This window comes from Dunckerocampus dactyliophorus, chromosome 14, assembly GCF_027744805.1.
Source record: "Dunckerocampus dactyliophorus isolate RoL2022-P2 chromosome 14, RoL_Ddac_1.1, whole genome shotgun sequence".
Lineage (NCBI taxonomy): Eukaryota > Metazoa > Chordata > Actinopteri > Syngnathiformes > Syngnathidae > Dunckerocampus > Dunckerocampus dactyliophorus.
Window position 1 is genome coordinate 11,699,965 of NC_072832.1, and position 17,986 is coordinate 11,717,950.

A 17,986-nucleotide genomic window follows, 5' to 3' on the forward strand; every position below is an offset into this window, starting at 1 on the left:
AAACGATTCTGATGCGTTGAGAGAAAGACTATTTTCTACAGGTAATACTCACATTTCTGCCAAGGACCAGAGAAAGGTCTTCATTGTTTGATTTTTGAGTGTTACTAAAGAAACTGCCAAGGTGTTTTAGAGCTCTAAAGCAAATACGCATCCTCCCTGAAGCACCTCTCCTTGGTTAGTAAGTGAAATATACCTTTCACCTTCCACACCTTCAGCTGTATAAATATTTATCTGATGTGGATGTGGTGAGGACACAAGTGGAGACATTGGTACTGACTATTTAAATTTTGATGAATTCACCACGAGTCTGGTTTTTGGCACTTGCCCACACTAATTGGAATGTTGCTCTTCTTGTAGTGAAGAAGTTCATGAATCATGTACGAAACAGAGCTTACCACGTCTCCCATTGTTACCACATTGTGCTATTCAATAGCTATAAAAAGTTGTAGCTCTGAAAAATAGAAGACGTACTGTAGGTGTTTTCATATTAACAGCCAAGTTAAAAGCTCAGTTAAAGCTGCTGTATGTCAACAAAAAAATATAACATCACCACCACCAGCTAGCATATGTTACCAATAGTGGTTTAAGAGGACAGATCGAACAAATTGTTTAAATATTTTTCCCTCGCCACATGGCAGGTCAAATTCTGTGGCTTCACTCTATCCAGATTTTTCCAAAATGCATTCATGAATAAATCATGCTGTTTCACGGTTGAATACGGCCTATTATTAATGAAAACACATGCATATTTAAGCTGATGTTACATATCATTTGCCTAAATTAAGTATTTTCAAGCATGAAAATGGCTAAATCAACTAAAATACATACATTTATACATACAAGGCACAAATAAATACAAGGCATTTAAAAGACACAAAGACATTGATGTCGTATTCTGCACTAGTCACTAGGTGCCACTAATGTTACTGTAATGTTCGGTGAGACACACAATCACCAGACTTACGTTTATTGCTGGTTTAATGATCTCACAACAGGCACAATAATCCCTAATAAAAACACAGGGTACTGTTGCGTCCGTAACCCATGCCAAGATGAAACTCAACTCTGAACCCCCACTTCCTGTCCGCCACTCATACTGGTCCCCTGGGGAACACATTTACAGCAGCACGCATGAGCTTATTTATGTCTTAAATGGCTTATTTACTCGTATTAACTCTACGATATTGGGTAATACAAGTTTAAGGGTGACCATATGGGTGTTATTCAATGTCTACAGGGTTATAATTATGTTAAAAACACTTTTAGAAGGTCGTAAACAGGTATTCTATGCTCTAACTACAAAAATATTCCATTTATAAAGAAGGAAACCCACTTTGTGGCAATTCACTTATCACAGTCAGGTCTGGTACCAATTAACCGTGATAAACAAGGGATTACTGTACTGCATAAAAATTGGCGTAAATTTCTGTTGGGACCGAATAAGATGACTGTTCACTCACGGCTGGCAGGTATTCACATAGATTTCCGTAGCGCATCCACATACACAAAAGAGATTATCAATTTTTAGTTGTCAGTTTCAGTTAATATTGTTGTGATAGGTGATGCATTCAATGATAGCTAACATTCGTAGCTAAACTTTGTCAAATCACGATCATTATCTGGCTTTCCCATTCATTGTAATAATTCTGTATACGATGACGCATCCAGCCATGCTGAGAAATCGAATGTGGAATTTATAATCATTGGTAACTTAAACTTGTTCTGTTAGAACAGGGGCCCGTTGCACACAAAAGGGAAAGACATGTCTGTCCATTTGTCGCTTCAGTACTGTGGATGATGATGAAAAAGAACAGTTTTCCTGTATTTAAAAAAAACAAAACAGTTTGTCTTATGTTTGAGTCAATATGATACGTTTGTGCAACATAGGGTTGTCTCTTTGACCTTTATCTGCACTCTGTAGTATATAGTACATAGTTTACTACTGTCTTATTTTTTTCAAGTGTAGTAATGCGTTGCGAGTCAAATTGGCAACCTCCCTAATTCCATCCATATATCGTTTGCCATGCAGCTGCTGGTCGAGCCTGCCTGTTTTACATGAACTTTTTTTCCATGTATAATATGATACTTTCTTCTTCACTAGGTGGCATACATTTCTTGTTAACCTCGGCCTCTACCAGGTTGCTGTTGTTGGCATAATGCTGGGTGCTTTGGCAGCCTGCTGAGAGATTTTATAGTCACTTAGTCCTACACTGCATGCTGCTTTAGAACTACTGCCAACCATGTAACCTTGCTAGAGGTGGCTGGTGTTTAAAATGAGCTTTGTGTTTTGTCCCTTTCCAACAGTTGTGATTCACACAGTGGGTCCAGTGGCCAGAGGTCATGTGGGCCCCACCGAGACCAACGACCTCACCTCTTGTTACCAGAACTCCCTCAGGCTGGTGAAGGAGTATGGCTTGAGCAGTGTGGTGAGTAGTCCATTTTTTCATTGTAATTATTGACTTTGGGTAAGCCTTCAGTGAGAAGGCAGACTGTTTGAATTTTGTTGTTTTTATTAAGAGGTACACAAACAAGGATTTAGCATGTTTCACTGAAGATATACTTCTTGAAAGCACCTAATCTTCTTTGTTTTGACAAAAGCAGCAGTAAACAACAAAATGGTCATCTTTTCCAATGAAAATATTTAACTTACTGCTGTGTGGAAATTAAAGTCTTTGTATCTACCTTCCTTTACATATTGAAGTATCTTGTATTACTAAAGTTTCCCTATTTCAGTGTTTGCAAATTGTTTTGTTTTGTGTGTGTGTGTGTGTGTGTGTGTGTGTGTTTTTCAATATTGCCGTTAATAGTGGGTAGCCCATCATGGCCAACTGTATTTGATCGTGGGCCTAGGTGTAACTGACGAGTCCAATCTTGGAGGTATACACATGGGGGCTATGAGGGCAGTGGAATTACGCGATAACTAAGGTGGGGGATGAGGCTTTCTGGCGTTCTCTCACATTGCTGATTCTGTTTTGCTGGCTGTTCTCATGAGGGCCATTGGTGTTGCAGCACACCAGCTCACTCTGTCCTTGGCGTGGGATTCCAGCTTCTGTGCTGGTACAGCACAGTGTTTCAGGCTGTCTTTGGCACAGTCCTTATATTGCTTCTTTGGCTGGCCTGTTTTCCTTTGGGGTTCCTGGGAGAGTACACCATTGAGTACTTGATGTGGCAGTCAGATGCCATCCAGTCTAAACACATGTCCAGTACAGTGGAGATGGGCCTAAACAATCATGGCCTCCATGCTGACCCGGTCGGCTCTGTTCAGAACCTCCAGGTTTGTCATTTTGTCCTGCCATCTGATTCCCATAAGTCAACCCCCAGGTTCGCAGATTGATCCTTCGTCAGCAAAAGATATTTTGCTGAGCGCAGCAATATCAGTTCTTTACCGGGTTAGTTTTCCGGCCATTAGAGCTGTTCTCCTTTGGGGTCTAGTTGTTCCCTCTCGATCAAATAGGGTGGGTACATTCCATGTACCGAGAAGTAATGTTCTACATCTCTGGTTTTGACCGCTAGAGGGCTTATTTGCCAGCCACGGTATACTGGCCAGTCAGTGATAGTGCAGGCTTTGTTTTTGTCACCTTTTTGTAGTCCCTTCCCCGAGTTAGGAAAGCGCTGCTAATCAGTGCTATCCTAAAGAGGCTGCTTAGTCACCTGCCGAAGTTCCTCTCTGCCCCGGATTCAAGGAAGAACAACAACTAACCACAGGCCGCCTATGTGCAGGTTTGGAACTACGACTGCCAATCGTAACTGGTAGCTGTCGCTTTGCCCTCCCCCCATCACCACGGGACTTTGTTAGAAGGAGGGTTATGGGAAGTTGATACTAGGGATTACCCGGATAGTATCCGTTACGAATAATGCATTTTTTGCCGATACGAGCATGAAACAAGTACATCTTGTCATTATCCATAAACGTGATGAAAGAAAATTCTCATTATGTATTCACACGCTCTGTGATTGGCCAGTCACACACAGCGACTGCCCCTACCGAGACAGACTCTGCAGGCTGGAGCCAGATCGGTGCCTCATTCACGTACACAGTGCAATTGGCAAGTTGGAAACGGCTCGTGCGGTGTTGCCACTTTATTAGGTTTTGCTCAGCTTGCCTGTATTTCAGTTTGTATCTAAAGTTACCTGGTAAATGTGTTTCGTAGAGTACACGGTGCATTTGACAAGACAGCGCTGTGCATGCTTGTGTTGCGTCAGTCACTTATGCAACTGAATTGGGGTAGCATGACTGCTTTTTTCCTTGAAATGTATTTTTCTCTTATTCCATGCAGTCATCATAAAAGACATTGTGCTACCTACAATCTAAGAATGCTACAATCTAAGAATTGTGTTGATTTTCAGCTGGCACTACACAGACAGTGGTAACAGTAACCTGCATTGACTGGCCACAACATTAGTTAAATCAAACATTCTGCCTGTATGGCTATCATACATTATGTACATAAGAGTGGTAAAATATTACACCCCTCTCAGTACGTTGCAGTATGCACGTTGCAATCTTAAACTAGTTTTGGAACATACGCGGTGCATCTCACAAGACAGCTGTATACAGCTCATGCGTCAGTCACTTCCAGGGTTTTTCTTTTTTGTCTGCTTGCTTATAATTTGGCTGGTGATATAAGGTCAGTTGGAAAACCTTGCTTGTAGTACTGAATGTGGTGCTTTTGAGAAAAATACATTGAACAAGGCTGAAAGACCATTTCCCTCTGTGCCATCAATGGATGTTTGCATGAATCACCAACTTCACACAGATCATTCAAAAAATAATTAAATAATAGTCTTACAGATCACTTACACACATGCACAGTACACATACAGCTGAATAATAAACAATAAATATAGTAACTTCTGATCAATTCATGTCAATTTCAGACTTAAAATAATGGACAGATTTAAGCCCCACCCAGTTCCCGTTAATGCCCATCTCCGTGTTATGCGCCGCCCACTTCGAGTACAGATACGGATCCAGATAATTTAGATGGGTGAACGATACAGATACAGATACAGATACAGATACAGATACAGATACAGATACAGATAGTTGTGTACTCGCTCATCCCTAGTTGATACACAACACCAACACCACGGAAGCCCGAGTCCAATTGCAGGTTAAGTTTTTTTTGACTGGGAACTTCGTTGGCTGCAGTGGTTGACCAACAGCGTCTTATGTGTCCGTTGAACCAGACTAGTGGGTTCCTCAGGGCAGTCCACCGAGACGAGTCTTGACATACTCAGGCAGACAAGCCCTTTGGGCAGCTGCCTTCCCAAGCTGACGAACCTCACCAACCCAGTGAGGAAGGTTACATTTTACTAGTAGCAGCAGAAATTCCTATGACCGATGCCTTTAACTCATTCAATCCCAGCTATTTTTCAAAAGACCACCTGATCTTTCAAGGCACACAGAATATTTTGCTCTATGGCTATATAAACATGGAACCTACCAAAAGAAAGATAAGACTCCCGTCTATCGTCAGAAAAACATTTTTTTTCAACTTTTTTACTACATTCATTAGTAACCAGCAGTAGAACATAGGTAAGTTTCAGGAAAATATTAGTTTCCGACTAAAAAAAGGGAGAAAACCAGCTTTTTGCGAAAAGACATTTCAAGCATAACTTTCACTTTGGCACACATTTTTGGCTTTTGTGACAGCTAAACAACTATACCAACATAAGCAACACAAAAAAGGGGTTGTTTTACATAAAAATAAGCTATTTACAATTTTCACATTTAGAGCTGAAGTGTGTGTGTGCATGTGCATGCGTTAAAATTTTCCTACAATGCGTAACCTTCTGCACGCTGCACTCCCCCACATTCTTCCACTTCCCCCTTCCTGTCATGTGTGTTTTTTCCATTCAAATTCACATCCCCAGCTCTTATCTAATGCACTTCTGCCACCTTGTGACGGTTTTTATGGCTTAACACTGCTCTATTAGTGTGCAATTGCGCCATCACCTCTTTTTGCCTCTCGTGCAAAAAAACATAAAACACATATAAATACATCTTTGGGATTGGGTTTTCGGGATTATAAAAACGTATAAACACGTCTTTACTATTGAAAGAGTTGATACAGTCATGTTTATACCCTCTTTTGTTGGTCTGTGTGTCATTCTGCATGTTTTTAAACTTGCAAGGCCAAATTTAGTAAAACATAAGGGTTAGAGCAGGGGTGTCCAAACCTTTTCCAGCAAGGGCCACGCACTGAAAAAAGAAAGGATGCAAGGGCCACTTTGATATTTTGTAAACCAAGAAATAGAGATATGCTAAGAAGTTATATGTAGCTCAAGAAAAAACTGCATTCCAGCTTTGTAATATAGGTGAACTGCTACTAAAAATGACTTTTTCCATAATAATACAAGTTTATTCTTTTAAAATTGTGACGTTCTTCATTCGATTGAATTTTTTTTTTCAATTTCCGCTGTTTTTTTTAAATTTTCCAACTATTTCATTTCAACTTTCCTCTTGTAAATTTTCTCCTCATATTTATAACTTTATATCTTTTAAAATGTCTTTTTTTCTTTATTTCAACATTGTTACTAAAATGGTATTTTTCCTCATTTTCCAAATTTATTCTACTACTTCTACTACTATTTTTTTCTGTTAATATTTTGACTTTACTCTGGTAAAATTTCTGCTGTTGATTTTTTTTGTAGAATTTTCCAAATATTTCAACTTTCTTCTTGTATATTTTCTTCTTTTAATACTTGGCCTTTATTCCCATGTTATAAATTTTCCCCCAAACTAAGTTTCCAAAATGTACAACTTTATTCATTGTTTTTTACTTAAAAAAAAAAAAAACAACTTTAATATTTCAACTTCATGCTACTAAAATGACATTTTCCCTCATACTATTACTGTATTTGTGTGGATTTTTTTTTCCTTCCTAGATTACAACTCTTTTCTTAATATTTTGACTTGTGATTGCTTTTCCCATTTTTTTCAGCTGTTTTTTTTTTAAGTTTCCTTGTTAAATTACATTTTTAGACTGTGCTGCGGGCCGATAATATCACAGCCGCGGGCAGCAAATGGCCCCCGGGCTGCACATTGAACACCCTGGGGTTAGAGGATAGGTATTTGTCAATCCAAGCATATCTATTATATATAAAGTACACAACGAATGCAAAAAATAAACATCTTCATAAAGAAAGAATAACTGTACTGTATAGAACAAAATAATAGGTTGCATATCTTCATATCTTTTTTTTATTTCAAACATTTGAGTGTTTTAAACACTAAAATGGAAACACAATCCACAGCTAGCAGAAGCTTATCACTTATACACTATCCCAGTTTGATAGATTCACGGGGGTATGCAACGGGGGTAAACAAATCAGTCTCTCACCAAATAGCCACAAATCCCATGTTTAGTCTCAGCCTACGCCCCTCACAACATCATCAGAATCCAATCAATAGAAGTACTTGCCAGCATAGACAGGAGACACTGATGAGTGCCAGTTTCATTAAAGATGATTGTAAGAAATTACTACACTGATGAAGAATCATTGTGACCGTAAGAATCACTCCAGGTAGCAATTAAATTGATTTTTAAGCTTAATGACAGAGGGAGTTATCCATACTTTTGATGTGATATAAAAATCATCTGCATCTGATATTTAAAATGCAGGTAAACAACGATGCAAATTTCAACACTCCCCCTCCCCCAAACCTCTGCATTAATATTAATCCACTGGTTTCTACTGGCAATTGTTTTTACTGTTTAATGGTCTGTGCCATATTTAGACAATATTTAATGTTTTATGATTTAGTTTCACCATGTGTGTTTTCAGCGGGTGTGTTTATGTCCATGCGTGTGCATCCACTGCAGAAACCGAAGCAGAATAACTCAGATTTTAGTATGTATTATTTAAGATAAGCAACTGGGTTTAACACAGACTGCCTGGTGGGTAAAATACATTCCTAGTCTATTTTTAACCTTGATTTTGGATATTGAATCTTGCTTAAATTGCAGTTTTGTAGTCTAGATATGGAACACCCTATTTTGTGATGATGTCAGGCTCATATTGAGAGTACCGTACATGATATTTACACTGCAGTGACATTGACAGATATCCATCTAAGAGGCCTTATACCGATCTGAGCCTTTTGTGGGCAGAGGGTATTATCATGAAGACTCATTACACCCCCACCAAAGGCTGCACCATTGCTTGCTTTTTCTGAAGTTTCCCTTAGCGTGTCGTATTTCTTCATTTATTTATCTAATGTTACATATATTTTTAAGAAGCAGAGTTTCTGTTTTTACTCAGAACTGTTTGGATCCTGTTTAATGTATTTATACAGCTGCTGTGCATTTAGAATGCCTTGAGTGAAAACAGTGGTGCTCTGTGATTGACTGGCCTTGTACGATGAGCCTAGTCATTACATTGTCTTAGCCACAGACGTTTCCATCTTGCTGCAAGGGCACCAGTATTCATTTTGCCACGAGGAAAAGGGGGAATGGATGTTTCTGTCTTCATGCAGGAATGTGTGCTTGACTGATTGTGGACTGCCTCAGTATGCAAGACTTAACACAAGGGAGACAACCATGATAGATACATTTTGGTTAGCAATGTCGTTAAAGTCTCCTCTGAGTTTGTCGTCAAAGTTGCACAAAGGGGTAGGAGGGGGATAACATTTTGGAATCTGAGACGGCTTGGCTGCCTAATGGGGATTCCAGGGCATTACAAAGGAATAGGAGAGAAAACAAGTCCTAACACAAAATAAACTTCAACATGAAAGATTAAAACGAGGCAGAGCTTGGTAGTTAATCCTTGTTTCTTTAAGCCCAAAGCTATCCTTCAGGCCGTGAAACAAGTATGGGTACCACAGTTGCAATCTTCACATCAAAATCTTCTCTTGACTGTAGCGTGTCAGGACAGACAAGGAAATGCCACTGCATTTCACAACTGGAAATGGATTTCCTTTACCCCAGGGAAGCTCAGTGTGTATAACTGAACAATTGCTCGAGTCCCCCTAAGACAGAAATTAGTTTGAAGAGTTATTCCTGTCCCAAAGTAACGTTGCAGTTATAGCTCTAGTGCGGAAAAACACAGAAGTTGGGAATTTTTAGGCAACCCACGGCTATTTCTGTCTGTTATTTCGACATTTTCTTACCACTACTCCTCCAAATGCATAAATGTGTCTCTGAACTCACCAAGAAGAAGCATGAAGGATGCACAAGAAATAAACTGTCTTATTTTTCCATCTGAAGATTTCAAAGCTTTAAACAGATGCTAGATATCGGCTTATAAGGAAGGCAGATTTGAAGATTTTGCTTATTTGTAACTACCGCTACTGCTTTGGACTTTATATTGGTAGGAAGCAATCCCTAAGTTACTAAAGGATGGCCTTCAGATGAAAAATGACAGCCCCTAGCCAAAGAAACTGACATTTAAACATAACACTAAAGTTGAAAGCTATCTGGAACTGTGCAGGCTTTAACACCTTCAATCTGTGTCAGTCTCTGGATGCATATCAGATGGTTGGGTGGCGTGCTGTGTCGTGTGTCTCCAAAAGCGTTTGGCTCAAGTGCATGCTGGAAAGCGGTTTATATTTTTAGTCTCATTATGTACACAAATGTTGTGTTGAAGCACAAATGCACTATACTCTTTTAACCTTGAGGCATAAATATGTGAATGTGTGATAGTGATGCTCTATGTTTATTTCTTCAACTGTTATGCTTCAGTTCAGTGCCTTTTCTCCATCTCTGTGGCTGAAAGAGCAGCTGGCTGTCACAGCTCCCTGGGCTCTGACTGACCACAGCCCACAGCCAGGATGTCAGCATTGCCGACTTGGCCCTGCAACATCAAATGGTGGAGTTAGGAGGAGGGGCTGTGCAGCCTGTATGTAGAGTTGCTGCTCTGGGACGGAGTGCACCACGTTATCAAGCAGCCCCTTCCTCTGCTCAGTGCTTGTCAATCAACATTGTTTTCCTGCAAAGGAAGCTGATGTAAAGAACCAAACTGAAAATGCATCTCGACGTATAGATTTTTAGGTGACTGATTCTAGGCTTCTAATAAAAGCAAAGCCTGGCTGGTCGATAGGAGTGAGAGATCTAGTTGACTATAACTGCCTGAGCCGTGACATATTTAAGACGCCTTATCATGCTTGTTCCAGTGCACATGCCATTTTAATGTGGCTCTGTTTGGAAACAGAGGATGTTTCTGGGGAAACTCGCAAGTCAGCAGTGAGAAGCGAAATTGAACGACAATTAGAAGATACCCAAGGGAAGAAAAAGAGTATTTAGTGCAATGGATGAGTTATAGTGTCATGCTCTGTGTGATACATGCTGATTTTCATCAATTCATTCTCTTACTGAGAAAAATAATGTAACTTGCTTTGTGTTTGACAAAACAACCATTAGCCTCTACGGGTGTATTCTAAAAATGCACTCGTCTGTGTAGAGTCAGGCCCTTTGGGGGGGCGAGGGGGCGTCCTCCCTATAGAGCCGGGTCCTGCAGTACATGCAAGTAAGGACACAGCTAATGCAGGTCCCCTGTCTTGGTTAGTTATGGAACGTTGCTCATATTCTCCCCTAGAAGCAAATGTAGCATCTGCCAGGCAGACACTGACTGACAGTGTGGAGGGGGGCTGCCACCATCTGGAAACCATTCAGCCTTTTGACTATGCTTCGTTTAAAAGACCATATCAACCCACCTCTTAGACTGTGACCTTTAGAATAAAAGAATAGCCGATACATCAGTATAGTTTTATTTTAACTTAGCCTTTAGGGAGTATTCAGTTGCAATGTTGCATGAAGATAGTGCAAGATTTCTTGTTGAGTAATGATCTCATAGGCCGAGTCTCTTTTTGGCTCTAATTTGACACAGACGAACCACAATTTGATGTTTTGTGGAAATATCTGTCATTAAACTATTTCTGGCTGTGTGTAGTGGGTTCGCAGCTGTCAGTGTGGACAGTGACAGGGTCGCAAACTGCATTCAGGACCCTTCTCTCTGACTCTCAAGCGGCCCTGGAAGTGTTCGGTACTCATAACATATTGACGTTGAAGAGATCCAACAGGGAAGCCGCAGAATGCCTGTTGAGAAAAATCTTAAAAGCCAATTGGATTGGAGATGAATGGTGTAGAATGATAGGATTAGCCGCTCCTTTCTGTGGGCTCATTCCAAGGCTATAAGAAGCATTAGCGGCCATTCATTTACCCAGAATACATTCCTACAAATGTTGAAATGTCAGAATGCATTCCTATAAATGTTGAAATATCAAACAGTGACACATCCAAAAGCAAGCCCTCCATGCCTGACGATGATAGATGATAGCCACTATGATACAATCTGCTTAACATGACAATAACCATAAAGAAAAAAGCATCAAAGGTTTTTGTTTTTTTTTTTTACCATTGCAAGCATGAAACACAAGAACAAAAAGTATTGTTTCATCACCATTTGTTTAGATTGGTTTGCTAGTTACCATAATTCCTGGTTTATAAGACGCACCGGTGTTTAAGCCGCACCCAGTAAATTTAAAGAGAAAATTAGTTCATATGCAAACTGCACCGGACTATAAGCCGCACATGTCCACGTCATAAAATGGCATATTGTGGCACACATGAGTCTGTGAGTACCAGGTAGCTCTTTATTTGACAGCAGCCAATCATGAGCTTTCAAATAGCTTGTGATTAGTTCTGAAGTAAAGGAGATGTTACAAAATTAGAACATAGCCATAAATTAGCTGCACCGCTGTATAAGCCACAGGGCTCAAACTTTAAGGAAAAAGTAGCGACTTATACACCAGAAATTACGGTAAATAAGAATAGTTTTAAAATGGCTTGACTTGCCTAGTAAAAAGGCAACAATACAAGGTTTCTCTCCGAGCTAGATGGAGATAAATCTGCCTACGGCTGGTTGCTCTTCCCTTTCCATCAACACATAATTCCTAAATAAATATAAAACTTCTATAAATACTATAAATATTTAATATTTTGTTTGGTCAATCTTTTGTTCTCTACTTTGTGGACTTGATGGCAAACACGTGACACAACCAGGAAGTGTTCCGAAGGCTATTACACACATAAGGACCTTATTACTCACATAAGGACCCAGCCTTTGTCGACCACATAGTCAGGGTCCTTGAAGGATGAAGACCCCAAAATGGGAGACAGCTAATGTCGCTGCTTCCCTTGGAACATGGAACATCCCCTGATATGGGATTTGAAACTCCTTCTGACAGGAGACTTGGCCAGGTGTTCCCAGCAGAACTTCACAATGTGTTTGGGCCTGTCAGGGCTGACCAGCATCCTCCCCCACCATCTGAGCCAACTCACACCAGATGTGAGCCCCTCTCTTTACCCGAGTCTCCAAGTAGTATGGCCACAAGTTCGGCGACATGATGACAAAGTCGATCATCGAACTGCGGTCGTGCCAACGTGAGCGTTGAAGGGATATAATGAAATGTCATGTTTCATCAATGGTTTGTGTCATTACTGACTCCTTGTGGCCAGAATACTACTATAATAACTTGTATTTCATGATTTTTGTTTTTTTTTACTAATAATGGACAATAGTCAACCACAAATCAGTTTTTGAAAAACCAAGATGGAGTGAGGGAGTGAACAGTCATGTAGAGGGGGATGACTGTATTGTGTTTTAAGTATAAGATTTTCTGTTGCACCAGGACCTAACTGGCTGCTCACAGAAGTGGTTAAACCACAGAAAAGGCTATTCAATGCCAGTTAATATCTTATTGTATTGACATTTTGTGGAAAATGCTGCACAACACAATGTGGACAAACACAAATAGGGAAGTCCATTTAAACCTTGGTAGAAGTCTGCGCTCTACAGAATGTTATTCCAGTTGTTTGATAGCATCTCATGAATGACATGCAGTAAATATCTTGTATTTTATATATGTTGTGCTGTCATGGATTGAATTGAAGTGAGGACATTGCAAGGATAAACGTTGCACCAGGAGTTAACTGCCTGTTAGCAGGGCAGCGATTTCTGTATTTTGCTCTTCTGCTTGTGGGTCATGGCCATCTGCTGCCCTTTTATTATCGCTTCTGGCTGCAGAAACTGCTCCACGACACAGTGTGGTCAAACACAAATATGACACTCCGCTTTTTTACTTTTATCCAATCTTGGCAGAGGTTTGCCCCCTACTGTGTGATAGTTTAGTTGTTAAAAAGCTTCTCTTCGTAAGTAATATGCTCTAAATAACTTCAATCTAGAACATGTGTTGTTTTGGCTTAAATTTAAGCACTCTGCATGGTCTCTGTCATTATTTATGTCTGATACAAACTACCATATCAAACATGACAACTCAGGTTCCAAGCTCCACTCGCTGTGCTGTCTCCCCAAGTGATTAATTAATTTGGATTTTTACTAAGTGAACATATTCAGCAAAAACTTTCCATCTTTCTGTTTTTATCATCGGTCTTTAAACAGGAACTGTCTAAGAATAAAAGCTGCTTCAAATGTATCACTGAAACATGGAGACAAGTATTTGTCCTCTGATCACAGCAAAGTCATCTGTAGAATTAATTAGTGTACAGAAAAATGTTAACACAAAGCAGAACGCGTCCTAAAATGCATTTTCAGTCGTTTGCGTTATTCTTGTTGTTCTCCAACACCATCCCGAACATAAATTGTTTCCTTAATTATAAACATTACACTGACTTCATTATCCATGACATGTGACAACAGACTTAATTATGTTCTTTGTGATTGAATAGTTCTGGTGTTGGTTCTTACAGTATGTCAACGGGGAGGAAATATTGTGTCATTTTAACCACTGTCTTCATCCATGAATGTCCATAGCTAAACAAAAAGGTCTCAGTCTAATTAAGAAGAAATTAACAGGATGTCATCTGTCAGCAGTGAGCTGGTTGAGTTAGCTGAGTGGTTATTAACCAGTCCACTCTGAAGCCAGTCAACCATTGCTTTGACCCACTTCCACACACAGTACCTGCATGCATCGGCAGGTTAATTAGACTGAAGCTTTCAAAAGGTCACTCCGCCATTTAAATTAGTCTTTGCTATTTGTCTGATCTGAATCAGGAGCAACAATGGGCCAATTAGATCCAATTACACTGATAGTAGTTGTGGTGGCCCGTCAGTGCACGTTAACGACCATGGGAGCACCAATTACCCCGCCAACCTTATTCAGAAGGACTCAACGATCACGGCAGCAGCAGCAGGAGGATGAGCTTCAGCTGCACATCCGGTTGAAGGAAGTGGCAGAGCCATATAGCATCATCCCTTGACATTCCTTTCACTCCAAAGAGGACTGCAGTACTTTTATATGAGGTGAAATATTAGGATATGTAAAATGTGACATTTCCACACACCTCGAGAGAGGTAATCATAGTTGATGGGGATCGAAAAGGTAATCTCCTGAGTCTCTGTGCGGAGTGGTCTTGTGTGAGCATGCCAGCGCCTTGATTACAAGCCCAGGAAGCAGAGCAATCACCAGTAAAATGAGATCTGCCTCCAACAATGGCTACTCCACCTGCATACTCCGCAAGGGGAAATAGTAGCATTCCAGTTTTAGACTAATGCGCTGTGACAACAATAAAGGCGCTTCAAATAATTTAAGTACCAAAGCACAGTCAAGCAGAGGAAGACCCAAGTTCAGGTCTCAAACTTCTTTCACTCAATCGTTTTTTTCCCTCCGCTGCCGGCTGTGCAAAGCTCCTGGAGAAAGTGTTGTGAATTTCTATCAGGCTCATATCCCTCAGTGGTGCCATCTGAGAATTAAACGACACCTTGCACCTAACTGAGGGACTATCAGAGGAAGTTGTTGATTAAACAGATGCCATTTCTTCCGTACACCGCGAGACAGGAATCACACAACATGCGTGCATTCATTAAACATACCTGAAGAATGCGGAGACACTACAGAACAAAATACATTTGTATCTTTGTCTCAGTTTCACGGCAGGAAGGAGAAAGTCACTCTTTCTTTCCCCCACTTTCGCTTTTTACAAGGATTTAAGCTGGAGGATCCCATGAGTTTTTGTTTACATCATTATTTGTAATGCAAAGTCATTGCAGCCGAAAGTGCCTGCATTTGTGTGTGTCAGTAACAGCACATTTCATATACAGTGGAACCTCCAATGATGAAAGCACCGAAAGTCACAAATGTAAAATGACCTCAAAATAATGAGGAAAATAATAATAATAATACATTCCACTTGTGTGTTTTTATGTGAACGCATTGTCCTCCTTTGTTTCTTTCATTTGAGACTTTTATGAAGCCAGGCGTTGAACCCAAACTCAAACCTGCCAGGGCTGTGTCCATGAAACTGAAATTTCCTGGTCTGTCACAGGGTTTCATTTCAACAAGCTTGCACCCAATTATCCTTCAATCATGGTCCCTGCTTCAGCAGATGTTTGGTCGAGGTACAAGGTCTCGCTTTTGACACGCTGGGGACATTCTGTCTCACTCTGGCTGTACGCATTAGAATGTTTCCATGAGATGAGGACATCTCAGATCAATATAAATGACAACCAACAAATTATTTATGTCATTGTATTAAAGGTTCTACACTGAAAAATAAGCCAAATAGGTGTATGACATCACAGAACATACCCATGAACAAATATGACAGAAAGACAAAAATTATGATTGTATGCTATTCCACCATTTTCATGGTTTTGAGTCCATTATTACACAGGAAAAGGAAAAACATGGTTGTACAGCAATCCCCCGTTTATCGCTGTTAATTGGTTCCAGACCCGACAATGAAGTGAATTTCCACAAAGTAGGATTTCTTATTTGTAAATCAAATTTTTTTGTAGTTAGAGGATAGAAACCTCTTTACGACCATCTAAATATCTATATTTTTAACATTAGAGCCCTCTACACATAAAATAGTACCCCTATAGTCACCTTTACACTCATATTACCCAATATGGTAAACAGAATAAGAGTAAATAAGCCATTTCTGGCATAAATAAGACTTATTCTCGTGTCTGTTGCTATAAATGTGTTCCCAAGGGGAGTTGAGTGGAAATGATGTCGGGGGTTCTGAGGTGAGTTGCATCTGGGCGTGGGTTATGGCCGTAACAGTAGCCCTTTTTTGTATTAGGGATTTTTATGAAGAATTATTGTTCCTGTTGTGAGATCATTCAAACCTGCCATAAAAGCCTATTGTTCCGGCGATCAGGTCTGATGCTTGTGTGTCTCACAGAACATTATAGTAACATTACTGACGCCTAGTCACCAGTGTATAGTACTATATATCATCAGAACATCTTTGAATGCGTCTTCTGAATGTCTTATAGATTTATTGTAGTTGATTTAGCCATTTTTATGCTTGAAAATGCTTACTTTAGGCAGAAAATGCATAACATTTGTTTAAATATGCATGTATTTTGGTCTACTAATAATAGGCCGTATTCAAACACAAAGATGAATGATTTATTCATTAATATACTTTTGAAAACCTGTGATAGGGTGAAGCTGCAAAATTCAAAGTGCGAAGTGGTGAGGGATTATTGCATTATTAAACATGCATATACACAAATTTTAAAAATTAACTACAGATAAACTAGACCTTTTTTATTGTTGGAAACATTTATGCATTGCAGTCGTTGGCAAAGTAAACAGAGTAGAACTATTTTTTTGTATTTTGTTGATATATTGTTATGTTTTTTTCTAAAATAATGCAAAATTAATAGAGGCCAGTGGTACTGAGGGCCTTGATGCACTTTATACTTCATATTTGAAATGCAGTATTGACAAAAATGGACGAGAAAGGCACAGTAGAGTGCAGACCTCCACCAAGGTAGGATATTGCGTCTGGTCTGTATATCAGCTTAAAACATTCCTGACAAGAATATATTTTTACTGTGTACTGAATATACATTCTGCAGAACTCTACCAATTTTTGGGCTGGGGCGAATGGCCATAAAGCAAAATAGTAAAAGTTTTTAAAAAGTATGATAATAAATCTCTTCACGAGAATGTAACAATAATGAATTATCCAATGTTATGCAATCAACTCCACCACATCAGACGAAGACAGTGTTGCTAATGCGTGAGATTGTACCATTTCTATTCTGTTGTAAAGATATGTGAAAGATGAAATAATTTCTTCTGGCTACATTTTTATTGTGTTAATTTTGGTTACAGACAGAGAGCAACCCATATATAATAATATTTATATTTTAAGATTATCAGGTTGGTCGAGTATTCTTACCATTATACTGTATTTATATGCTTTTATTTTCCATGTTATCAAAACCACATCAGCCTCTCTACAGGCTCCAGTGATGATTATAAGCAGACACGCCAGTGTTTATGCTCTCCTACGTAATTCTTTAATCACATTGCTATTACCTTCACATACACCTTTGCAGCTTTAGTGTCATTATTATCTCCCAAGGTCACAGCTAACGAGGGCTGACACACTGTGCCTGGCTGGAGCTGATTGACTCACACTTTTAAACTGGCTCAATGCAGGCCTACTCAGCAATTCAGGACCACCTTGCACAGGCTTGTGGGGAGATATTTTAGCACTCACACTGTACATCTACCTTGTTGCAGCGCCACATACAGTACATGTTTTAGGTGCTCGTTTGGAGCTTAGAGATTGCTTAAACTTGTCCTGACATTTGACAAAAAGTAAACTGATTAGGATGGCACTCAGTAGAGTGCAGACTTCCACCAAGGTCAAACACATTTAATGAGTAAGTCCCGGAGGACACATAACCAGTGGACGAATGTTTCCATGTTTAATTGTCAGGTGGACTGTAATTCATATTTACTCGTTACAAAAATACAAACGTATGAATGGGAGCCGTTTACTTCATGTGACTTTCCATGTCTTCTCTGAATGCTCTTGGACTAGTGAATGTGTCACAAAAAGCCAAGAAAGTAGTCTTGCTTGACGTGTCAACATCTCATGTGATATCACACACCATGATGCTTTGACCACCGAGCTTGTGTGGGACTTTAAAGCCAAAATGTCCTAAAAACTTTTGAGTGCAATCCAAATTTTACAACCTTTGTGCTGGAACATTG

At 39.7% G+C, this 17,986-nt stretch overlaps 1 protein-coding gene across 1 annotated transcript in view; it reads left to right on the forward strand.

Annotated features, from left to right (window-relative positions):
• macrod2 (mono-ADP ribosylhydrolase 2) overlaps positions 1-17,986 on the forward strand; it is a 497,420-nt gene that overhangs the window by 309,105 nt on the left and 170,329 nt on the right. Inside the window, exon 6 of the mRNA XM_054799427.1 lies at positions 2,305-2,426. Within this exon, the coding sequence (XP_054655402.1) occupies positions 2,305-2,426 (122 nt within the window). The remainder of the gene's footprint in view (positions 1-2,304; positions 2,427-17,986) is intronic.